Consider the following 25,424-nt stretch of genomic DNA (forward strand, 5'->3'; position numbering starts at 1 on the left):
TTTATTAGTATGCATAAAAGGCTATCTTCCCTCCTATTGTTCAGATCATATTAATATTTCTTTTTTTACACCCTAATCTTAAACTTATTGCTTGGCTAGAGATCGCCGTTCAGGGCTCATCTACAAGGGCCCCTTAGCAGATGTTAATTCTTTAACTGTGAGTGAGAGTGACTGTCCACTCTGCAATGCAATTATCTCATTCACTTTACATTCCCATCTGTGGTCAATTCAGATTAGCTCGCCTGAGTGTCCTCATTTAGACAGGCTTCAAGATAAAAGGACTTACTGAAGCAGAGTCTCCTTGACAAGATTTTGGTAAATTAGTAACTTATTTGAGTGTTCATCTATTCAGAATACTGCTAATAAATCACTTGGAGACTTCAGCTATTGTTGCTGTTTGCTATTAATAGAAGAGGCGTATTTGCAGCTTTGACTATATTCCAACAACAAATTCTAATGTGCTTTTAACTTTTGAAATAGCACAGACTGCTATTTTACTGTGTGGTGTGTGTCTTTTGAGCCTTTTGTAGCAGAAAGACCTTCAAATATTTTACCTTGCACTGTTACTGCATGCAGCCTGCCTCTGTTTCTTAGGGATCTGGACACCAGTCCTACTGGTTTTACCTGCAATTACCTGTGTAGAGAAGAAGTAAATTGTGTCCTGCTTCTCACAAGTTTGGCTCTGACAGACAGTGAGTAATTGTAACACTTGCTGACACAAACAGGAGTTAAAGATGCTCAGTGATTTTTATTCTGGAGCTCTAATTTGGGGTTATAAAAGCACTCTGTTGCAGCCTAGAAGCTTTTGCCCATTTTGCCTGTCTTTTAGGCCTGAATAATCTTGGATTTTAAGCTTACCATTGCTGTCCTTAACTGAAGCTACATGTTCATTGATCTGAGATCCTCCAAGGATCTCATGGGTCATGGGAGATTTGAGTTCAGTCACTTGCAGGACTTGGGACTCCACAAAGAACCTGGGCAAATATGCAAGAATAATCTCAAAACAGGCTGAGAGAGCTGCAAAATAGTTTTTTTTATCATCCTATGCCACTGATGTCTGCACAGGAAGAAAACAAAGGCCCAAACTAATGAGAATGAAAGAGGGATTCTGGCCAGTATTCAGCAGTACTCAGGACACATGAGGACATAGCTAGGGAAGTGCATTTTTCAAGTTCCATCTCTATACTTTATCAAAGTGCATTTTGTAGGAAAAAAAAATAATTAACAGCATCTGCCTGATCGTTCTGTCTTTCAGAAATTGTTGGGCTCTGTACAGAAATGCCATGTGTAAAGGAGAGTCTCTTCAGCTAGGGCCCAAGGATGGTGGGGATGATGGCCAGACCCAGCCCAGCTCTTTGCATTATATCAGTAAATTTACCAGGATGTGGGGGCCATTATTTCACAAGCACAAGAATAATGATTTCTGGGGGAGTAGTGAGATGAAGTAAACAACGTCAGATAGAGGTCAATGAAATTATGTAGGAACCTAGAAATCTGAGGCAGTGGCAGCTGACCATTCAGTGGGGGGTGGCCAGGAAGGGTTTGTGAGAGCTGAGCGGGATGCGTGCCTGCTGGCCAGCGTGGCATGAGGCTCGCTGCTCACAGCAGCAGCACACCAGCAGGATGCTGAACCCTCACCAGCCCTGTTCCTGACAGCTATGGTGAGGTGCATCTCTTGGCTTGACCAGCAAGCCTTCCTTCCTGGCAGGGAAGCCCATCTTTCCAAGCCTTCTGTGGCTTGGCACAGAAGCCTTCCACTGGCTTTGGCATGGTGGAGTGATGGGGAGCTTCTCCCTATAAGTAACAGGGCAGCAAAAGAGGATTCAGGGAAAAAAGTAAAACCTGAACTTAGTTTCAACCTGTGCCTGAGAGGACAAGAGATGAAGGCAGTTCTGGACATATATGGAGATGAACATTTTGTCTCTGAGGAATTTCGCCATGAAGGATACTTTCCCTCTAGAGTTCAGTCACCATCAGGGCTGAGTGATGCAACTGCTGGGCACTCGCACCTGTTTTTTAAGTTTTCCATATGTGGAGTACGAGGGATGATACTGCTAGATCTCTGAACCAGGTTGTGACAAATCCCTCTCCTGCAGGCAGTCCTGGAGAAATGATGTGTCCCTTTGCCAGGCCTACCGGGTGTTCAGCGTCTCTGGAGGACCAGGGCATGTGTGGAGCAAGATGCTTCCCCAACCTGCTCAGTGATCTTCTGCACAATTCCCCCTGTTGCACCTAGCCTGCAGGAAGGTTTCATTATCTCCTTTTCTCCTTGGCTTTCCCAGTGCTTTTGGCACTTTAAGATTGGCCCTACACTTGGCCAGCTCTTTAAATGCAGCTGTGTCTGGGATGGAGCGTAGCCAGTGTTTAACAGTGCATATCAGCAGTCCCCCATTTAGAACAACAAGTTTCTAACAACTGCAGATCAGGGCTTCAGGATCAGTCCCCAATTATGGCTAAAACAATTTATTCCTTGGAGGAAGCTTGACCAGTCTGTGAAAGGGGGTATATTGTAGGCTGCCAGCAGCAGGACAGAATGGGTCCCAGGGCTCCAGGAGACACTTTCTAAACTTCTTATGTAGGAAGTGGAGAGCTCTGTACCCACATGAAACAAGAGGAATTTGGGTAGGCAGGATTTAATTCTCTAAATTGGCATCTGGCCTTGTTAGCGGGACTATTGCTTCCCTTGAGAAAAGTGCCACAGGATTTTAGTGGCGCAGCCAGAGCCTCTCTTGAGGCACTGCACCCCACTGCTTCATTTCACAGTTCATTTTTGGCATGAAGGGAGGACTGGCTAACTTATTCAGCTCCCAGTTCGCTGGCTGGAAAGTAGGGCTGCCATGTTTCTCCTTGGGATTCCTGGATACAACCAGTTACATTGGAAGTGTGTAACCTAAAGCAGTGCATTGACACGTCTGAGAAGTTTTGGATCAAAAGCTCATAGGGACTTAATCTGAGATTAATCACCATGCACAATGGATGTCAGCGTGAGATATCCAGTCCACTAACATTCAAAATCCTACACAAATGGTAAAGTCTTCAGATTCTCCCTGGATAACATTTCCAGGAAGAAAAGTTAATGTCCAAAACCAAACTTACTAGACATATATGCCATGACTCCGTATCACTGATGTCTCTGCAGCATCCCTCCTTGCTGTGCTAAAAATCTGTAACTATGGGTTGAAAGCGGGGTGCTGTTTCTCGTGACCTTTTTGATGATGTGTATTTGCATATAATTCAGACAGGTGTTTATTTTCATAAAATTAAGTGTAGCTCATGGTAACTGGATGGTTTAAGCAGCCAGTTCTGTAGACAAAAAGCCTTTTCATTATAGACAAGAGCAATTGAAAAATATTCATGAAATCGGGTTGCTCTTAGGCTGAAAGAAATCTCCTTGATCCTTAGTACGGTTGCAGTTACTGCTGCCTTGCAGGCTTTTGCAGTGGTGTGTTGTGCTCAGAAGCTCTTGAAGGGGTTATTTTGCAGCTCTGGGGAGTGAGGCAGCTTTTCTTACAGCCCTGCCTATGAACAAGCAAGTCCAGTTCTCTGTCTGGCTCTACAGAGGTAGCTCCAGGTTTTCTTGGTCTTCCATAGGCACAACAGGTACTGCTGGCAGGCCAAGGCTGAGAACATAAATCTTTACGGGGATAGGGAAAGGAGGGGAAATGCTGGAGGGAAGAGTATTTAAATACCATCTTTCTTGGTGATGAGTCAAAGGACTTCTTTGCATCGTCAGCTGAAACGTACTGGTTCCTTTTCCTATGTGGGATGATGCAAGCCTTGGAAACAGTGATTCTGAAGATGAGAAAAAAGCAATAATTATTTTCCCTGTTAGTGCATCGCTGATTATATCATGCATCGGAAGGGTTTTGTGTTCCAAGAAACTATTTCTCTCTGTTTGATGAGTGAAAGTAATGATTAGACAAAATAAAGTCAATGTGGAATAAAGTATCAGTTCTCAGAGAAGCACTATTGACTGAAAATTAAGAAATCCAAATGTTTTAAGCTGTTTTGAGCTGGAGAGGGGTTTTTCTGGTAAGAATATTTTCATGAAGACGGACACGACCTATCAGTGTTTTATTTTCATCCAATGAAATTGTGTGGTGGGATGTCGAAAGGAAGGTGGGAAGATGGTACTCTCATCTGACTGATTGTTGCCGGAGAGGTCAAGGATCCTGGCGACCTCCAGGGAAATTTTTCAGGAGGCAAAGAGATGAAGTCTTGGATGTGTTGGCAGAGCTCCACCAGCACCTTTACTGCCTACATTTTCAGAGACTTGTCTAGGCACTAACTAAAGTGATCTGGAGATTCAACAGGGCCACATAATACAGGCCAGTTAGCCACATTTGTTTAGTGCCTGCATACCAAGAGACATTGCCGACTCCTAATGCAAACCTTACCTTATCTATTAAACACTTACCTACACATCACATGCTCTTTTATATGGTGATGCACATCCTCCCTTGCTTTTGCTTTCTCTCTATTTAGAGAAGACAGGAAACCTTATGAATATATGAGTATTCTTTTTTTTTTCCTGTGTTCCTGGAAAATACATTGAAAGGAATAAAACCACCAGCAAGAAAAGAAATAAAGCAGTACTGAATTTATCAAATGCCTGTAAGCCAAATAGGTGAATCACTACTATAGATAGGTCATTATTGTAGAGTGCTTATGGATGCACCTGTGACTCATCAAGAAGGCTTTGCTGGTGGCAAATCTTTCATTGATTCTGTTGACTTCCTCAGGCAACTTTGACTTCAGAGCCTATTTTGTTGCTCTCAGCATCATTCATTAGCATTTTCCTTCCCACTGCAGAGATCTATATAAAGATGTCCTTTCATTGCCTCTCGCATGTAAACATACTAGGGTACTTCTTGCAAAAGGACTTTTATGTATTTATAAATCAAGGTCATTGTGGTGCAAGCGGTTACTTGAGTGCACCATGTCATGGCTGCTGCTTTATTTATATACAGGACTACATTATTGCTTCTGTGGAATGGCAAGAAGCTAAGGCTTCTTGTGGCGCTAAGACAAAAACCATGAGAAGTAATCAACAGAGCAAGAGTTGCTCATGAGAGCCCATAAGGAAATAAAAAAGCTGTTTATTAAATTTATTAGAGGGTGTCTATGTAATGATGTGCCCAGACTGCAGATCTGGCTGAAGAACAGAATATTTTTACTCCATGGGATGCACAAAGTGCTGTGGGGCAACTTCTCTGCTCCTATTCTCCTGGGAGTGGAGTGGCCTCCCTCCTGCCACCACCAGGCATCCCAGTAGGAGGGTCAAGTGAACCCAACCTTCTTGAGGTGTAGCTGTGGAAGTCCTTACTTGGGGATTGCAGTGTACAGTTCCTGTTTGGCTGTGCAGAGAGAATTCTTCCCCACCAAAAAAAACTCGTGTGACTTTTAAATCACTCCTCTATTGAGGTTGCTCCATGCAAAAGTTGCATTTATAGAACGTGGGATCCAACAGCATAATTCCAGGTGAGGTGGAAGGAACATTACCCCAAATACTAGATATTTTGTTTTAAATACAGAGGTTCTTTTTATTTGCCTTCTGATTTGTGATATTTGCTGCTCAGATATGAGACATTGCTAGATACTTATTTTTAAAGGGAAACTGAGATAAAGATTCAGTTCCTGGAACGTTTAAGAAAAATACCAGATATCATAAGATTTACAGTGAGCTAGCAACACAGGTAATTCTGATATCTTTCTGATAGGATATAGTATGGCATGTCTTGCATACAGGTTCTGTGGGTTTTCAATCTATTGCTTCCTATGTGTTCTGCAAAATAGAAAATTAGGATTAGTCTATGCACTAAAGAGCTGTTGGTGCAAAGATCCTGGCCTCCCACCCTTTTCTGCCATACGTGGTGCTGACTACTGGGAGAAGTCACATTTTCTACCCAATGTTGTAACAAGTTCTGACATATTGTCAATAAGACACCTGCATGCAGATGGACTTGAGTGGGAAAGCTGGAGGTCTGGTCACCGTGAGGTGGTTCCCGGTGCGGCTCACTGCAGGTGAATTGCCAGATTTTGCTGTGGTTGCTCCTTTACTGAGGGTGTGGGTGCATTCCCCTGTGCCTGGTGGAGCTTTCTTCTGGCAGAGACCTTGCTCTGTGAAAACAGAAACAGCATCATCTATCAAAAAGGATGTTCTCCTGTACCTCATTGAGCTATTTATCTCCCTTGTGCAATCACGACACAGCTCTTTTTGGCAGGACCCATGGGCATGACTTCTTCCAGCACTTTTGAGGTAGGAAGAGGGATGGACTTGACGGCTCTGCAAGTAGCAACTTCTCTGGGTGGCGGGAGGGAATTGCCATCCCCCCTGCCGTTGTATCTGGCCAGAGGGCTTCCCTGACAGCTAAAACATTGGCATGACATACCTGTGTCAGCCAAGACTGTGACTATGGTGGTGGAGCTGTTGGGGAGAGATTCTGTCCCTGCAAGTTGAGGCAGGCACATGTGTTTTCTGTGTGACCTTAGCAGGATAAACCCAAAGGGCTCCAGGGAGCTGAAGAAGAAATGATGGCTGTGGATTGGGCATGCCACCATGAGCATCTCAGGGTGGCTGGGGAACCCTGGCCCAACAGAGTCCATCAGAGGAGCCAGTGGCCCCTGGCCAGGCAGTGGGACCAAAGTCCTGCCCAGCAGCACCAGGGAGATGCTGAGCTCACAAACCCCCGTTGTCATATTCACGTGCTTGTTGGTAGTGCATTCTTCTCAAATCCTGCCTACATGCTTACCCTGCACCACTAAAAGTAAACAATATTCTGGCTGAGATTGTGGTGACCAGGGGCTGCCGGCAGAACTGGAGGTGTGAAAACCCAGTCAGGTTTTCTGTGCAAGCCATGGTTTGTTCCCAGAGGGGATGCTGCAGACCAGGGTCAGTCCTGTCAGGGGGACAGTTGCACAGAAAAGTCCAAGGAGAGGTAAAAGCAGGAAAGCTGTAACCCATGCATGTGTGTACATGGAGCAAGGGTGCTAGGCAGCACAGGGGTGCACACCCATAAAAGCTCCATAGGGCGACTTGGTCCCAGCAGTGTGCTGACTTCTGAGATGGGCTGGGATAAATCAGCAAGGTTAATGATGGAACAGGGAAATCCTGCTGAGAAACACATCCTTGACCTTATTACACAGCCTCTGGGGGCTCTGGCTCAATCTGCTGGCACAGAGCAGAGAATTGTTGTTTGTACGGCATTCTACATAATATAATGAATGGTTTGTATTTTATTAAAGCAGAGCTACCAGCGTCTGGGAGGGAGGGGCGAATATGTTTACCGTGTTGGCAGAGCGGAGGCCAGGCTCACCCCGTTACGATGCACTGCTGCGGGGGCCAGGGCTGCCGGGCAGAACCGATACGGGCCAGCTGGGAGGAGTAGCTGAGAGCCCACGGCCCCTGGGAATTGCAGATAGGGCTTGTGTTTAGCATCACTGTTTTCAAGTGGCCATAAAAAGAAATGTCTGTAGCAGTTTAGGGCCTGACCGGCAGTACCGGCTGTACTGAAGTCAGCAGCATGACGTCCCCTGAATTCCACACAGACAGGATTTAACTCCCTCCACATGAAGATGCTCAGGGTTATTGATTTCCTTGCTGCGATTGTCTTTGTTAGAAATACAGGCATCAGTCACGTGGCATTAAATGGTGACAGGTAAACAAGAAAAACTGAAAATGATGAGAGGAAAGCCTGCAGCTGTATCTAGCATAATTTTTTCCCATTTATGTATTTCTTTTGCTGCTCTCATCTGAATCAGGACAAACAAAGAATTCTCTGAGATGTTGTTTATGTAATAGCAAGAAACCTAAAATGCTAGTTTTTACTGAAAATTCTCAGCCTGGCATTTTCCATCATCTCCACTAAAAGAAAATAAAAGTCTCCAGTTTGGATGTTTCCCAGGGAATTTTCTGTCCATATCTGAAAGCATCTTGTGTTCACAAAGCCACTAATGAGACACTGATTTAAATTTGGGTAAATAACAAGCCTTGGGGCCTGTTATTTATCAGTACAGCGCCTGATAGTTGGGTTCACTTGGGTTTCTGTTCATATCTGCTTGAAATTTTTATTTTAGGAAAGCAGAAAAGAACCTCTCTATGTTTCTGAAAGAGAGTTAAAAAAAAAAAAGAAACTTCTGAAATGTGTTACTAGTTATTAATATCCCTCATCAGACTCAACACTTCCTCACAAGGGGTGTACCGCTTGCCAGCCTTGCCCTCTGACCACCTTTCCTGGTTAACCTCCCTAATTGATGTCTTTCCAGCAGAAGATGCTGGAATACCTTTGGGAGGGAACATTTGCAGGACGGCAGCAGCAGGCTGCAGCCCTGACGTGCTTGCCAGCACACAGCACCCAGCACCAGCACGCCCGAGCCCCGCTGTCACCGGCACGTTGGTCGCGACCACGCTTGGCAAGCCGACGGGCCGCACAAAAAGCACACTGCTGCCATTCAGCTCCAAAACGAGCTCTAAATCTCCTTACAGGCCGGGACAAAGCTTCCTCTGGCTGGACCCTGGCAGATCTGGAGAAAAGCCAGGTCCCAGCCAGGAGCGGTGCCAGCAGTGGTGGGGCTGGCCAGGGTGGCAGCCGGCAGGCGAAGCCTGCAGGAGGATGAGCTGGCAGCACCGGGGTCATTATTTCCAGGATCCGTGAATCCTGGTGAAATAAAAGGGAAGCCTTCATCAGCTGAAGTGTATCAGCCGCATCCTTCAGGAGGAGCAGATTTAGGGAGAGGAGGCTGCAATCGCCCTAAGTGGCACTGGCGGGCTTATGTTGCTGCCTCTCACCAGGCAACACGCTGCACCTCCTAGCAAGAAATGATGGTCACTCTTCACTGCCACGCACCTCCCTGCCATCTGCAGGAGGCTGGCCGGCATTTCGGTGGCGTGGGTGGTTATCAGCGAGGCAGCGGGGCTGTTTCAGGAGGTTTTAAGCCGCTGCTGGGAGTCATTAGGTTGCATCACACCCTCAAACACTCATCGGGTGACTGATGGAAGTATTATAAATGTTGTAATTCATCAAGCCTTCAGTGGCTATTCAGTGAAGAGCTATTTAACTATTTAGAAAGTGTCATTGTAAGTTGAAAGTACTGGCAGCTAATACATGTGTCATAAATGTGTCATTTTATGGCAATAGCAGTTATATGAAGTATATGCTGTTTCTGATGTCTTACTGTAGGCAGCTAGACCAACAACTCTAAAATAAACATTTCCAAGAAAATTCGTTATTTTTATCTAGTGCTCTCAGTTTTCAGTTTGAGCCAATATTTACCTATTCAATCAGACCGAAGTTAAAATAAAGACTGACTGATAAGTATTTGTTTAAGTTTCAGAAGCCCCCCACTTTTCTTTCTTTCTTATCTTGGTTTTCTCAACTATCAGCTTGCTGTCACTAATTGCTACACCTAATCACTTTTCCACCGGGAAGCAGCCTGGGACTGATAGGAGCCAAATATTTGTAAATCTGAACTTTATTTGTTAAAAAAATACACCCATTTTGGAGGAGGGAAGATTAGTGAAGAGCCCCCCACCTGAGCATTGCCTGCAGGACTGCTGGTCCCTGTGCTGGGCCATGGCACATACCAGCAGCACCGAACTCTGCTTTAAGTTAATGACAAAAGGTCACTTGACACCAGTAGAGTCTGAACTTTGTGTGTAAAGGGGCATAGGGGGTCACAGAGGGTGTCACTTTACGCACACTGGGATGGAGATGGATTTGCTGCTCCTGCAAAGAACATCACAGGAGCCCGGTGTGCGTTCCCAGGGGATGCTCCCATCACCATCCCACTCCTCTGCCCCTCTCCAGGGCTGCCTGACATCCTCATTTGTGCTTCCCTTGCTGCATTTCTTTGCCCAGGTGATATATCGAGCCCTGTCACCGCCTTATGCCGCGGAGGACCCGTACAGCGCAGAAGCCCAGGCGCAGCTGAAGATCACCAACCTGCGGGTGCGGCTGCTGGAGACCTGTCCCCCCCCCAGCCCACCCCCCCGGCCTCCACAGCCCCTGCACTACGCCGTCTACGACTTCATCGTGAAGGGCAGCTGCTTCTGCAATGGCCATGCTGACCACTGCGTCCCCGTCGCCGGATTCAAGCCCGTCAAGGCAGCTGGTGTTTTCCATGTGGTATGTACATGTGCCCAACAATACCTGCCCTACAGGAAAGCAGAGTTTTAAAAATAATACGGATGGTATAGAATGTGGTATAGGTCCAAGTGTACAGTATTTGATATGTGATGCTCTGAATTCCAAGTGCAGTGAGCAAGAATGCTGGTGAGGGGCTTTTCAGGATGTCGGGTAGTGATAGGAAGGACTAGGGGGAATGGATTAAAGCTAGAGAAGGATCGGTTCAGATTGGACATTAGGAAGAAGTTCTTCACCCTGAGGGTGATGACACACTGGAACAGGTTGCCTAGAGAGGTGGTGGAAGCCCCAGCCCTGGAAGTTTTTCAGGCCAGGCTGGATGGGGCTCTGAGCAGCCTGATCTAGTGGGAGGTGTCCCTGCCCATGGCAGGGGGGTTGGAACTAGATGATCTTTAAGGGCCCTTCCAATCCTGACAATTCTATGATTCTATGATTCTATAAAAGAGGTCTTTACAAAGGAGGTGATCTCCATGTTGGGCTGAAGCAGTGGGCTTCCCGTGTGCCTTGGACTCTCTTCCTTCAAGGATGCTCCACAGTAATTTATTTATTAGTTTCATGTGGATCTTTAAAAAATAAAACTAAATTGCTAATTCCCTTCTTCCCCTAAATGCTGACTTGTGATAACACAATATCTAAAAGATAATAAATGTAGGGTGTTTTGATGACCAAGAAGGAGGACAGCTTCTCCAAAGGTACCAGGCATCTTGTGATTGCTATTGCATCTGGAGAATCCTCAGATATTGGGTTGGGTCCTGAACTGAGGAGCCAGAGAGCTGGGTTTTAGTTCTCACTCCTAGGCTTTCTACTGCACTTCGCAATACCATCTTCTGGATAAAAATCCTGTCCTCTATTTTTGAGAGGACTTGCATCACAAGAGCTCTGAGCTCAAATCTCTTGGTACTCACCAAGATCTAAACCCATGTCCTCTCATGTCCCAAAGAAGTGAGCCACTAACCTGTTGGGAAGGTGAAGGGCACAGCTGCGGCCAATGTGTTGGATGCCTGTAGCATGGCATCCCTGCACCCTGCTGGTGTGAGGGTACTGCCCCCAACACATCTTGTCCTTTTTGCCCAGCTTCGCTGGCTCTGAAAGTCCTGGCTTCACTGGCAGTAGGTTAAGCCAGGGCAGTGAAACATATTGTGCTGAATAATGTCAGAAAGATCATGAAAGAAACATAAGGCAGTTACTAGAGGTAAGGCCTGGCATCTGTCCAGCTCTTTGGGGAGCTCTCATTTCACTTAAATGATGGTCTCAGACATGAATCAGACAGTACGTTTTCCTTCTAATAGAACTAGTCTTGGAACATCTTGAAAATATACTAATTTGAAAGCGTGCTAAGCTACGATTGATAAGGCCCTTTCAAGTAGCACTGCTCTGCTTCCCACAGATGTTCCATGAGCAAAAGTCTTTGAAAGGAGCTGTTTGCTCAGGATTATTTTGGTGGGATATGATTGCGTGGGAGTGTGCCCTGGAGCATCGCTGAGAGTTGTAACAGAACCCACAGCCAAATATGCTGCCGGTACGGCTGTAGCCTATGGAAACCATAGTGCACAGGTATCCAGTGGTGCTGTGGGAAGGAATCAAGTGCCAAAACAACACTGAAAATCAAAATAAGAAATAGCAATGCGCCCCTATGCTTGCCCTGAGGGGACTGGAAATTCAACTCCGATGATAAATGTACGTGTGGCAGGAGTCCCAAAGGTGATGTTTTCACAGTAAAGCTGACTCATTTTGCTGTGCCTTACAGCTCATTCCGCATGTCCCATAAGGGTTGTGTCAGTGTAGGGGTGACATAACCACGTGGTTTGCAGGGCGAATCAAGGAGTGGTGAAATGTTTCCTCTCCCACTACTGCTTTTTCCATCATAGGACTGGTGTAGCTGGGGCTAAGCCCCGTCCATGCCAGGCTCCTGCCTGGTGTGAGGCTGCTGCAATTTGGGGATTATGGTGGAACCCCATTTGTGCATACAAGGCTGGGGTTTGCCAGTGCATTGCTTTAAGATGGGTAGAGGTGATTATTTTCAAGATTATGGCAAGACACGTGTGTGTGAATGAACAGAAACAAGACAGAAGATTGCAGTGTCTGTGGCTGCTTAACTGGGAGAAGTCAGAGAAAGTTGTGAAAAGAGAATTGGATTTCAGAGAGGGAGCATTTGTGTACATTATTCCTGAAAAAGTAACATAAAAGATAATTCTGAAGAATTACAGTTAGTCATTCAAGTGTGAGACGGGGACTTTCAGTCTTGCCTATATGTGACTTTACCTACATGTGGTTTTAGCAGAACCTTCACTGTGAAACTAAGGACAGCGAATGCTGGGAAACACATTACCATTTCATAATATCATTATAAAATCTGAGTCTGTTATAATGCTTGTTTAGTCCAGAGCACTCTTAAGAACATCTCCTAAGTTAGGGAGTTAGCATCAAAATTTAAGCAAGTTAAAGATCATAGAACCATAGAGTGTTCAGGGTTGGAAGGGACCTCTAGAGATCATCTAGTCCAACCCCCCTGCCAGAGCAGGATCCCCTAGGGCAGCCACACAGGAACGCGTCCAGGCGGATTTCGAAAGTCTCCAGAGAAGGAAACTCCACAACCTCTCTGGGCAGCCTGTGCCAGTGCTCTGTCACCCTCACAGTAAAGAAGTTTCTCCTCATGTTGAAGTGGAACTTCCTATGTTCTAGCTTAAACCCATTATTTCTTGTTCTTCTGCTGGGCATCACTGAAAAAAGATTGTCTCCCTCCTCTTGAAACCCACCCCTCAGATATTTATCTTAGAGATATTTATCTCAGCCATCTCCTTTCGAGGCTAAACAGCCCCAGTTCTCTCAGTCTCTCTTCATAGGAGAGATATTCAAGTCCTTCATCCTTTATAAAAAAAAACAAAACAAATTTAAAATAAAAATTGCGTGCAAGTTTTCTTAACCCCCTACTTGGTCTCAGCCCATGGGCAAAATCCTAACTGCAGTCTTAATTTCAATTCCTACTTGGCCAGCAGAAGACCCAGATGTAATATATTTGTTTTTCTCTTGGGCTGCTTCGAGCAGTTAGCTGGGGTGTCCTGGGAGCACTGGATGTAGCTGCCTGGTGTCAAGCAGATCTCACAAAGTGACTGGAAGCATTTCAGCCATCTCACTTGTAGAGGATCTGACAAAGCTGCATGGGGTTGCGAGGGTGCTGGTGGCTGCTGCTTGGGCAGATTTTTTGCGGGGACCTGACCCAAGGCATGAGGGTGCTCCACTCAGCTTGCGACATCAACTCAACACACTGCCAGAGGATTCCTCCCATCAGATTCTTTTTTTCTCAAGGGCTGGGCCATCATGTGCTCAGAAGCTGACAGTTTTGAAGGTAAATATTCTGAGTGGCTGAAGGGAGACTAGAGGTCAAGCTTGGCCGTGAGGTAGTAACAGAGTGGCTCCAAAGACAGAGAGGGGCTACTTCCACTCCTGCAGAGGCAGCACTAGTTACATTCACTGGAGCGGGATAAGCTTCTTTGCAATCCTTCTGAGATAAGTCTAAGCGAAGGTGGGCTTTACAGAGTCCAAACATTCACTGTGAGAAAAAAAATATTTCATGTTAGCCCCAACAGCAAAAGGCAATAGCCAGTGCCTGATAAGAGGTTTGTTTCTGTGCCCTCACCACCAGATGCTCCTCTCTGTGGCAGTTTCTGTGTGGGTACCACAGAGCAAAGCTTGCTGGCAATTCCCTGCCCACCCTTTCTCCTAAATTGGAAAGGAGTTTATGTAGGAAAGCCCTGGGTTCATTTAACCATCAAAAATGCTATGTCACTCTTTAGGCGAATTCTTAATACACAGGTCAGGCTCCTGCTCTAGGGGAAGGTATCTCTTCATGGCCTTCAGGGAAGACTACAGAGAAGACGTGGCTGCCTTCCAATGATGGCAACGGCTGCTCATTGTGGGTACCATGATCCTGACTGTCCCTTGCTCTACACTTGTGTGTGACAGACAGCTGTCAGGGAGATACAGATGCAGTTCCTTCTCTTCCCTGCTCCTCTTAAGTTCATTCAAAGGGTTGCTACCCAAATCACACCAGCAACAGCCCAATAAATGCCCTGGAAAAAAATGTGCATGGACAAACGTATCTCTCATGGTACTGTGCAAAGCAGTTGGATCAGTTTGTGAGCTGCACTACATGGTGAACCACCAATGTGCGTACAGAAATGGATTCACATACACAGGACGTCCCTCCCGATCTTCAGTGGCTGTGAGAAGACTGGTTTTTTGGCCGAAGCATAGAAGCTTCTCAACCCTTGCTGGTACCTCTGAGTATGGAGCTATTGCAGTGCATGCTTGGCCTCTTAACAGCTAAAGCATCCCCATGGCTTGCTTGCAACTATGACAAGGATTGCGAAAGAGGAGATCAACCTGGGGATAAGTGGGATTTTGCAGTTTAGGACTCCAAAGTGGGGAAAGCAAATTCACTTGCCTGGGCTGTGCAGTTCTGTCTCAAGGTGAGCACAGGAATTCATCCATCTCAGAGACTCCTTGGCCCTCCCTGACTGCAGAGTCCTGCAGCAGCTAAGTGGTTTTCACAGTTGGCCTGAGTTATCAATCTTAGAGGCCTGTGTCCTTGCTTTTACCCCTGTGAGATGAGATCCCGCTATCAGTTGATGACTTCATTATCTCATGGATAATCCAGTATTATCAAGTATCTAATGTTTCCCACTCTGTTCTCTTTTCCTCTCCTGCACAGCTGCTAGTGCAGCCCTGTCTGCTCATCTTTCACCTGCATTGAACAGAGTGAGAACAAATTAAGAGGTCTGGTTTTGATCATCCTCAAGTTCTCTTTTTCCCTCAGTGACGGTTTTAATAATGTGATACAGCATCTATCTTTGCTCTGAAGAAATGAAGTGTGAAACTAGAACTTAGGGATGAAGAAGTTTCAATGGACTTAAGACACGTGCCTAAAGGACTTCGGTGTAGTGCTGCTGCTGTGCCGAAACGGTGCTGCTGCAATTACACTTACATGCTTATTTAGTAGTCCAAGGTGCTGTGTCAGTGTAAGTCAAGGACTTGTCCAGGAACTGTGCTTCATTTTCCAGGCTGAACAGACAAATCAGCTCAGGAACCTGTTCAGTGAATGCATTTGAACTTGATTTCTGGCAGCTGCCAGGCAATTAGGCACCAAACCCTAGATATACCTCACTTTGATTTTTAGGCAAATGTTTGATGTACCCAAATGAGCCAGCTGTTCTCTCCAGGTTCCTTCTATAGTTGTGAGAGGGTGAGGGGGATTCAGTATGGTTGGGATCCTGGGTAAACTGAGTTATCATGCTAAAGCACTTCTGCGTAGTCAGGCAGGGTGAAAATTCCTCCCCCTTCCCATGTGGCCAACCCAGTGGCTGTTATAAATTGTTACCGTGCTACTAACATCAAATGATGCTGAAGGTCTTCTCCAGAAGCACTGACAGAAGCCTATTGTACAAGGAATTTAAAAAACCCCACCAGACAGCCCCCACACCCTGGACAACAAGCTTTGAATTCTTTCACAAGAACGAGATAGGATATGATAATTTTCTCATGCATAAATTTGGTTGTCTGGTGCTTTGGGAAAGAATATCTCCCTGTGCACTGACAGCAGCCAGTAGGCACCGGTTCTAAAATTGGCACAGGGGCTCAAGCACAACAACACAGTTGAAAAGTTATCGTTAGAGACTCAACATGAATGTTGCGATTTTTCTTTAGGGCCATTTTCCATGAAAGTTAAAAAGAGATTAAAAAAATACAATCTTGGCAGTTCCAAGAAAGAAACTCTATGAAAAGTAGTTTCCCCTCCCAGCTATTTAGCCTATTTATGCTATCATGTCTTTGGAACATTGATTTTCTTACAGTGTGCATTTGTGTTGGACATTATATAGTGGGAGAGTGCTTACAACATAAATCAATTAATAACAGGTGACTAGAAGCGTTTTTCCCTCGATGCAGCATTTCTTTCTCACCGCCCAGTATTTTGGAACATGATAAATAGGGGGAAACGTGTTTTATAGGATTTGGCTAAAGAAAAAACCTTATGTATTTGCAGTCTGAAAGGAAGCACTGGAAGGTTATAATTCATCAACAAAAGACTCTGGAAGGAAGCATGCCCTAGCAACTGTCTTTGTATAAAGAAATCAGTCGCTCATTTATCTTACAGAAGTCAACTTTTGTAACACAGTTTGCATTGTGCCCTCTAACAGACTGACATTGCGACAGGGCTGTCGAGCTGAGAAGGGAGACAGTGTGAAAGTGAACTGGGATGTAAAGACCCCATGACAAAATGAAAAATGATATGAGAATGCTTTGCTGCTAAAATGAGTCAAGAGCCGTGTGAATGCTTAAAGGGGTGAGACGTACTGGGAATTGTGTTTGTGTACTTAGTGATGCTCCAGAATGACCCAAGTGGGTACGTCTTACAGTTAAATGTAAATGGCAAGCGAATGAAAAGGGAGGAAAAAATGTCCTCTTTCCTTTGTCAATGCATGGGGTCACATTCTGCCTTCAGAAAAGTTTAGAGATGATGGAGAAATACACAAGGCTGGGTACATCATTTCCCCACCCTACCTTGGATCCCAGCAGAGCTGCTGGGCTGGTTTCATAGCCCCAGCTCCCAGCGGCTTTATGGCAGGATGAGGAGTTTACAGGGCACCACAATCTTGCTTCTAGCCCTCCTACAGCTCTTACGGGCATTAATTTTGCATGGTGTAGACAATCTGTTGGCTGTTTTTCACCTGCCACCACAGCTCTTTTACTTCTGTAACCCCTTCTTCTTGTACTGTCTTTCTCTTGTTTTCAGCTGTCACAGTATTTCTTCATAACTTAAAAAATTAAAAAACAAAACTGTCTGCCTATGGGCTTCAAGAAAGGGCTCACTAATATTCACCTTCTTTTGTTGTTTCCGATGCATAAAAATCGCTTCTGTCATGCTGGAGTTATGTAGAAGAAAAAGAGAGGTTTTCTTCAATGGGATAATGCTAGGATGGCGAGATTTTTTTTAAAGCAGATCTGGTTTGGGGGAGTAATAATTACAGTGCTATTGTAAGAGAATACATCAGCCTGAGGCAAGGTTTTTGAAGCACTTAGGTCCAACTTTCCTTAAATTTCTGTGAAAAAAAGGAACAGGGAAAAACAAAGGTATTAACTAAACAGTTGCACTGAGAAAGAATTTATTAAAGACGCTGTTTCCCTCCCTTCACTTGGTTCAGACCGACCATTTAGCTGTTCAGCTTGTTCATTAGTGGGTCCACACCCTGCTCTGCCTGGCCAGGACGGGTTGGGGCCACCGTGAGGCCTGGGAGAACCTCAGAGAGACAGAGTTTTCTCAGGGTCCAGCCCATCTGAGTAGCACTGCTGTAAAGGTTCAGCACCACAGGAACTGAGAATCCTGCTACCTTTTGTAAAGCTTGCTCCCGAAGACTGGGGCCTGGGCAGGACAGGGCTGCAAAGCGTGCATGTCAGGCTGGGCTGCTCAATGGACATCGCGGCCAGTGCCGAGGTGAGCGGAGGGTGTGCAGGATCCACAGTGGGACCTCATCTTGGGAGGGAGCATCTGATGAAGATACTAGTGCATCTGGTTGTGATAAACGCTGGGAGACAGTAAAGCAGTGCCATGATGATAAGGGTGGGAACATGTGGTTCCTCCTGACCAGGGCTGCAACAGCACCCACCGAGTCAGGTGGGCATCCAAAACCTACAGACCTTTGTGCTGGTCCTGTGCTTACCTTTACACAGAAGTCGGAATTGAGCTATTTTGTTATTTTTTAAGCTTTTCAGCCAGACCATTTGTTCCCTTCCCTGCAGGTGCATCATACCTTTACAAGCCATCAATACCAAGAGCATCATGCTCTGCCTGCCTCAGGGTCTATCTAAACACTGGCTGGCTTGATTTGCACCATCTCCAAATTTGGCTCTTTTGCAGTGCACCTTGCCACAGCATCTGAGACCCCATAAGCCTGCTGTTGCTGCAGCAGTTTTTTAAAGTTTATGAAGCCTCTTTCTTTAGAGTTCACATGCAGATTAATCTAAATCAGTTGGCACATGGCTATTCAGTGGTTTGCTTATTAGTTCTGCATACCAAATTAATGGCTGCATATCAGGTTCTTGGGATACCCATCCTCTCCAGTTTTATTTTCACCCACTTCCCCCTATTTGGCAACACGGCATGCTCTATTATACAGTACTTGGGCTTTCAGAAAATGCCTGAGGCGGTGAATGCTCCTCAGTGGGGAGTTTTGCCTTGCTCTCTGCTGGTGTCTTGGGGTGCTTAATCCTTTGAGGGTTTCTTAGGTGCTGCTGGGCTTCAGAGTCGAACATTATTAATGCTGAGCAGCTGCTGGCTGATTGATTTGAGTCCCTACTGATTCTTTGTGCAGCTCTGGCAAAGGAGGAACTGAATTTGAGGGGCGAGACTGCAGGCTACAGGCACAAGCGGGGGGAGCACGCATCCTCGCAGTAATCCCATGAGTCCCTGTGTCTGACACTTAGCCCTGTTTGCAAGTCTTCTCCCATATGCTTCTTACTTTTGCATTATGACCACCAAAACACCAAAGGATCACCTGGTTTTGACCATGGCACCTTCTGGCTCCCTCAGGTCACCTTTCTCTCCTGATCACGCATGTGCCAGGTCTGGTGGGTGCCCTGCCCTAACAGCTGTGACCGTCCAGTGAGGAACAAGCTGAAGGATTTCTGTGGCCCCAGATGTTGTTCAAGCTGCTACAACCTGTTTAGCCCTAACCACTCAATGACCAAAGGGCTTGCAAGAAACCTGTACCAAAAATGGCATCAAAGAGTTAGGGCTCCATCAAAATCACCAGAATATGACCACACAACCAGTATAAGTTTAACCAATCTCTGTTTCCGTGCAGGTGGATGCTTTTGAATGTGTGTGAAGTAGCTCTGTAACATAGGTTTGTGTGTGGACTTTGCCTTAAAAATAAACAAGACAAATTTTATTGGAAGCTGATAATTTAGGAAAGCGAGGCATCTGAGAGTTTGAAGAATGTTTTGTGGGTGATAGCAAAAATGAAAAAATGAAAACACAAGACACTCTGAGAATTAAATATTGCCTCTGCAAATTTGTTTCTTTTCTGTATTTACTTCTCATTCTTTTCAAACAGTAGCACGCATTTAAGCATCTATCGATATGATAAGCCAGACAGAGCAACTAGTATCTGTGGTGAGACCAGCTTATATCTGCGATGAGGCCAAATAGGACAGAAAGTGATGTTATCTTAGTGTTTGCGCTTTAGCTTAGAGGCTTGCACATTCTGTCTGACTCCATCTGTATCTGTCCATTGCCTATGCAGTTCACTTGCTGTGCTATATGTTGCTTATTCCTGCTTTGATGGTCCAGACATTTTTATAAGACAGGAAAGGATTCCTTGAAAAGTTTTTGAAAGATTTTTCCACTTGCATTGTGCTGAAAATCTTTTCAAGGTCTGTTTTGAAGTTTTATCCATACCGGTTACGTCTGACTGCAGCTGAAATCTATTCATTACAAATAAATAAATTAGAAAGTCAACATTAGCCAGGAATGTGTGTGTGTGTGTGTCTGTGCACCTACGTAACAAGCAGGAGCTGTTTACAACATGTTCAAGGCCCTCTTCTCTTTTGTTTACTGTTCAGGTTTTTCACAGGAATCATTTCCACAGCAGGTCTCGGCAGCCAGTCATGCAGTTAGGAACAGCACACTTGTAAAACCACAAGTTAAACAGAAGCAATTTTCAGTAGCAATTAAAGCCATGCCCCAGCTCTGGGCGGGATCACCAGGCACCCTGACCACCCCAATGCCGTTCCCAATGCCCAATGCTGTTCCCAATGCTGAAAGCAGCCGGTGGCTGGTGCATTGGTTTTATGGTCAACTCATGCCATGCGTGCAGGGCCGCGCCGACAGAGCAGGGTGAGGGCTCTGGCTCGTTACTGAGCAACAGGAGAAGCTGAACCGTGCTCAATTTCTTGCCTTCCTTTCTCTATCACTTTCCCCACGACTGGTGAAGGAAGTGGCACTGGGGTGGTGAGGCGCCCCTCAGCTCATGTCTCAGCAAACGTAGGAAGCCAGTCGTGCCTCAGGCCTGGCTGTGTATCTCACACCTGGAGAGACTTCCAGATGAAATGCTCTGAGTAAAACTGTATTTAAAAGCAAAACGTCGAGCAGAGTAAAGCTGCAAGCTCAGGCAGCCACCAAAATAACTATAGTAGGTAGCTGCCCGCCACGCTCCACGGGAAAAAACAGGGCTTTCAGCCTTGCCAGCAGAGCCGTGCTGCTTCAGAGCTTGATTTCATTGCATCCAGGGGCTGCCGGGCTGCTCTTGCCCTCTGGCTACGTCCTGTTTTCTTTGCAGTTGCCAACAGTGTGAGTAATGCCAGCGGCTGACAGGGCAGCTGGCACCAAGCGTGCTACACTGGCTTTTCATCTCTAATTACCCCCTTACACTAGGCTGTCTAGCGGCTAAATTATCTATCTGTCATGAACATATTCTGAGTACATTCACTCATAGTCCTTGTGCTATCCTTGGTTCTTCCTTTGTGGGGTAAAAATCCTGCCTACGATGAGCAGGTATCTATGATTCAGGGGGTTGATTTTCTTTTTTTCTCATACTTATTGGTGTTAGTGATGGCTAGGCACGCAGAGCTGGGTGCCATGGGTGCTATTCCTGCAGTATTGCAAAGGTGTATCCATATTGGCAAGGGAGAAGAAGAGAAAGGCTTTACAGTGTTTCCCAAGGATGCTTTGAATCTTGTCTTTAATCTCTCCTGGAAATTCATGCTGCAGCTGGAAACTCTGCTAAAGATCCTTTAAAATCTCTAAAAAAAATGTATGATATACAATACCATGACACATAGATCCACAAATACTAATCTAATTGAAAGTGTAACTGCAGAATATTTGCCGTTGAGTAAAGGCAGACGTTGTGTTAGCCATCTTTCTCGTCTATGTAATAACATCTAACTGGTGCGGTATCTCCTGTATATGGGCATTACTTGTGCCCCAGAGACTCTTGCTGTGGGTGATCCTTTCTCTCTTTCCCCTCCTAGGTACATGGGAAATGCATGTGCAAGCACAACACAGCAGGGTCCCACTGCCAGCATTGCGCCCCGCTCTACAACGACCAGCCTTGGCAGGCTGCCGATGGCAAAACCGGAGCCCCCAAAGAGTGTCAGTGTAAGTAGATGCCTGGGAACTGTGTCTCCAGAGCCTCTGCCTGAGCAAAATGCTTCCTCTTTATGTGCCTTTCTCCTGTGTTCCCAAGAGGCAGCAGATACTGGGGTGGCGGGCAGGTGCTTGTGAAACAGTTCAGTGAGTGGAGACTCGATGCCCTGCTACTGTCCAGTGCCCACCTTATTTTTGTATGGTCACATTATGTATGTTTGCACAGCCCCTCACCTGGAAAGCTTATGAGACTGTCTGGTTTGTTGGTTTGGCCTTTCCATGGGACCCAAGCATGTCTCCTTGAGATATGTTCTGCTGTGAGCAAACTGCAGCCTCCCAGATTCCCTTGAAGGCAATGGGGGCCCAGCATTGTCCTCTGCATGGGCACTACTGACAAACACATTCGCAGGAGGTGTCCAGCCAGATATCCGTGTCCAGCTCATGCTGCTGGACGTGAGCTCTGCTCACCCACTGGGTGCTGGGAGCAGAAGGAGCCACGGGGAGGCCTGAGGATTACTTCAGCAGTGCCCAGGAGGGATGCTTGGGGTGAGTGCAGGCTGCAGAGGACTGCTGAGGTCATGGTCTGCTCCAGTAAGACCAGCAGCCTAGCCAGCAGGGCAATGAGGATTAACCTTACCTCCCCAGGAAGGTTTGCAGGCATGAGCATGGCCTGACCACAAAAAAAGAGTTAAAGAAATTGTTTTTTCTTAAATGTCACCTCTAGAAGTTGGGAAGCGCGGATGAAAATGTGATAGTATTTCATGCATTTGAGTGAATAACGGGTTCATAGATCAGGTCTCCCATTCCAAAACATGTTTTGGGTTTGTTTTTTTCCTGTAAATCAACATCTTTCATTGCCTTAATGAGTCTTTCTGTTCCCTTTGGCTTGTCTCAGCATGCAAGTGTAATGGACACGCTGACACTTGTCATTTTGACATGGATGCGTGGCTGGCATCAGGCAATCGCAGCGGCGGCATCTGTGATAACTGTCAGCACAACACAGAAGGGCAGCACTGCCAGCGCTGCAAGCCGGGCTTCTACCGGGACTTCAGGAAGCCCTTCTCTGCTCCGGATGCCTGCAAACGTAAGTCAGCAACATTTTACTAGTAAAACTCTTGTCAAGTGGGAGGATATCAAAGGAAAAGTGAGATCTTCATGCGTCTCCTTGGAGCAGTCTCTTTGCTTCAGTGAAGGACAGGGAGCTCTTTGAATTCCCTTTTTTGATGCTGTTTGCAAAAAGCGATGGTGTGGTTTACGGGGCGAGTACCTGCAGGTGCTGTTGACAATCTGTCCTGAGGATCCCTGTAGCTTAGGAGCAGGGGCGGAAAGATGATTTGTTGACTTTCCCCTGCTATTTCTGGATCATGTTTGCATGTTCTCCTTGTTTGGTGATTGCCACAGCCTCAGAAGCGGGGTGCCTCAGCCAGCAGGGGGGCAACTGATAAATAGCATCACCCACCAGTGCCTTTTTACAGCAGGAGCAGGTGGGTATGGAGGGAGAGATGGGAACACAAATTAAGTGATACTGCAGAAGGTGTGACACCAAGCAGTCCAGGCCAAAGGCAATGACTTGGCCAGATGTGAAATTAAGTATTTCCCAAGCAAAAGCAGCGATCCAAAAGCAACACTCCCTAGGGACCACTGTGAGGATGGTGACTCACTGTGGGGGACTCTGGATCCCCAAACCACACTGAGAACATTACACTGGTCAGCTAAATATAGGGTCCAGGCATGCTCTTCACTCTGTGCCTACAGCCACCCACTAGCTTCACCCTTTTTTCTCCTCACTGACCCAAATCTGGAGGAGGATCTTCATGAGTGGCAGAAAAGGTATCTGACTGACACCCTGCTTGTGTAATCTGAGAGGACATTGAGCACATCTTTCTCCTCCAAAGGAGAAATAACTATATTTAAAGGTAGAGAAACCCTTTTGGGATGAGGAGCTGCACCCCAGGCCAAGAGGGTGTGTGAGGTTTCACTTGTGTCTGCAGAGTCATGTGGGGGACAACCACTTTCACTCTGCTCTCTCACAAAGCATCATCTTTGTGAGACTCATGGCAGCATTGCCAGCCTGTCGCAGAAGTCCACCTCCTCTCCACCTTTCAGTCATTGCAAGGAGGAGCAGCAACCATTGAACCAACTGTTTTACAACCCTAATTCTCTCTGTGAAAACAGAATTGACCACAGTTTTCCATTACTTGTGTAAATAATTAGTTCATTGCTGCAGTATGTACACAAATTTGGAGTTTTAAACCATGAATTTATTGGCTTTTTAAAGCTTCTTTACCTATTTGTATACATCAAAGTTTCAAATCTCATTCTCTGAAACTTCAGATACTTTCCCTCTGTAATTATTGCCAGAACTTAGGCAATGAACTTTTGTTTTGGAGTCTCACCAGTTAAAAAAACAAGTTTAAATCTTACACTTGAACCTAAAGCAGAAGCTTGAGGGTTTTTTACTAAATCATTAATTTAGCCTTGCTAATTAAAAAAAAAACAAAACAATTGCATGAATTGACTCCTGGAATACAACACAAGACAAAATCCTGGAATAAATTCTGTATGGGACCCTCAAGCTCTGAGATGTGCTTTTACTGGGGTTCTACTACCTAAGATAGGTTTGTAATTTGTGATGCTCTTTACATGCCAGCTCCCATCAGGAAGGAGCACACACTTTTTCCAAGGCCATTGAAGCCAAGTCAAGCTTTGGCACTGATTTGAGTGCGGTCTTCTGGCCACCTAGGAGGTGACAGGAGTGGCCACCACCTCCTGTGACGTCTCGTGCTGCCTGTTGAGGAGATGGACTTTCACAAGGGTTTTCCTGGTGCCAAAACACTCGGTCCAAATCCTGTGTCTGTTTAGAGGGTCTGAGAGGAAATCAAACGGCACCTCCTGTGCTGGCCAACTTAGGGCCTCCTTCCTTGCAAAAACAGATGGAAGTAGAGGTCTCGGGACATATCATTGCGAAACAGCCACAGCTCGAAGGGAAGGCTGCCAACACTGTGCGTGTGCCTGTGCTAATGAAATCAGGCATTACATCACATCATTAGCTATATGTTAGCCAAATCCCAGGAGACTTGATTAAAAAGATTCGTCCAGTGCTTCTGGATGGGAGGAAGCTGTAGAGATGAGATGATTAATGGGTATTTTTGTTGACATTTGCTGGTGCTTGGTCCTTTTGGCTTTCTGCATTCATCTCTAAATCACTGGCCCGTGTTATTCCACTTTCCACATTTTTTCATCCCAAAAACCTGTGCCTGGAGTAAAGACTGTAAAGACTGTAAAGACTGTAAATTTGTTTCCTTCACTCTTTAATGCAACAATCCAGCCTTCTTATGGACCAGTATGTATTCACGAACTCTGGTATTTAAAGGCCAAAGGTAACATATATTTGACAATAACTGTAAAACAGCTTAGAGTACAGTGAGAAGTCTATGTTTATTTACCTTCTGCATTAAGTACATCTATTTTGTTACTCTTTTTTTTTTTTTGTATTTATGAATTAAGAAGCATGAAGTACTCAAGTATCTCAGGAAGACAACTTTCCTCTGGCAGAAACTGTGTTCCACAAAAACATAGAGATTATCTGAATGCCTTCCTTCCAAACACACAGATCATTTCTCTCTGGGCTTTTCAAACCCTCACAGATGCTCTCATCCCTAAGACCCCTTCACCCTTTCCCTCTGGTCTCCTGCTGCCGGGGCTTCTCACTGCACCCAGGGACCCAGCATCTCATGGGGGAGCCCAACAGCTTGCAGGGCCGTAGCAAATGACTAATGGCTGTTAAATTAAATTATATAAGACCGATTACAGCCTATGCCTGGCACATTTCCAAGGACCATGCCATGGTCTACAGTAACAAGAGACATGCATGGTGCCCTGTTATTCTTTTCTGGGAAGGCAACGACATTGCCTGCTTGCTTCTGGCTCAAGGCACCGTTATTGCTCAACCACAGGGTAGCACTGAAAAATTAAAAATACCAAGGTCAAAGTAAATAAAGGAGTTGTTAAGCCATAATCTTTAAGGATACTTTAAAGATTCTTGTAGGCAAAGAGTATATATAATATTTGCTCAGGAATAGGTGTGTACTCAATAAAATGAGACATTCTACTGTTTAAAACAGCAATCTGATGACTCT

The 25,424-nt window shown here is 45.7% G+C and overlaps 1 protein-coding gene across 1 annotated transcript in view; it reads left to right on the top strand.

Annotated features, from left to right (window-relative positions):
• The window catches only part of NTN4 (netrin 4), a gene marked incomplete at its 5' end in the record, with an annotated part of 42,136 nt that overhangs the window by 5,123 nt on the left and 11,589 nt on the right, over positions 1-25,424 (top strand). The window contains 3 exons of the mRNA XM_009867228.1: positions 9,858-10,124; positions 21,171-21,297; positions 22,181-22,369. Of these exons, the coding sequence (XP_009865530.1) occupies positions 9,858-10,124; positions 21,171-21,297; positions 22,181-22,369 (583 nt within the window). The remainder of the gene's footprint in view (positions 1-9,857; positions 10,125-21,170; positions 21,298-22,180; positions 22,370-25,424) is intronic.

Source organism: Apaloderma vittatum, unplaced genomic scaffold, assembly GCF_000703405.1.
Source record: "Apaloderma vittatum isolate BGI_N311 unplaced genomic scaffold, ASM70340v1 scaffold23523, whole genome shotgun sequence".
In the NCBI taxonomy this organism is placed as follows: Eukaryota; Metazoa; Chordata; class Aves; order Trogoniformes; family Trogonidae; genus Apaloderma; species Apaloderma vittatum.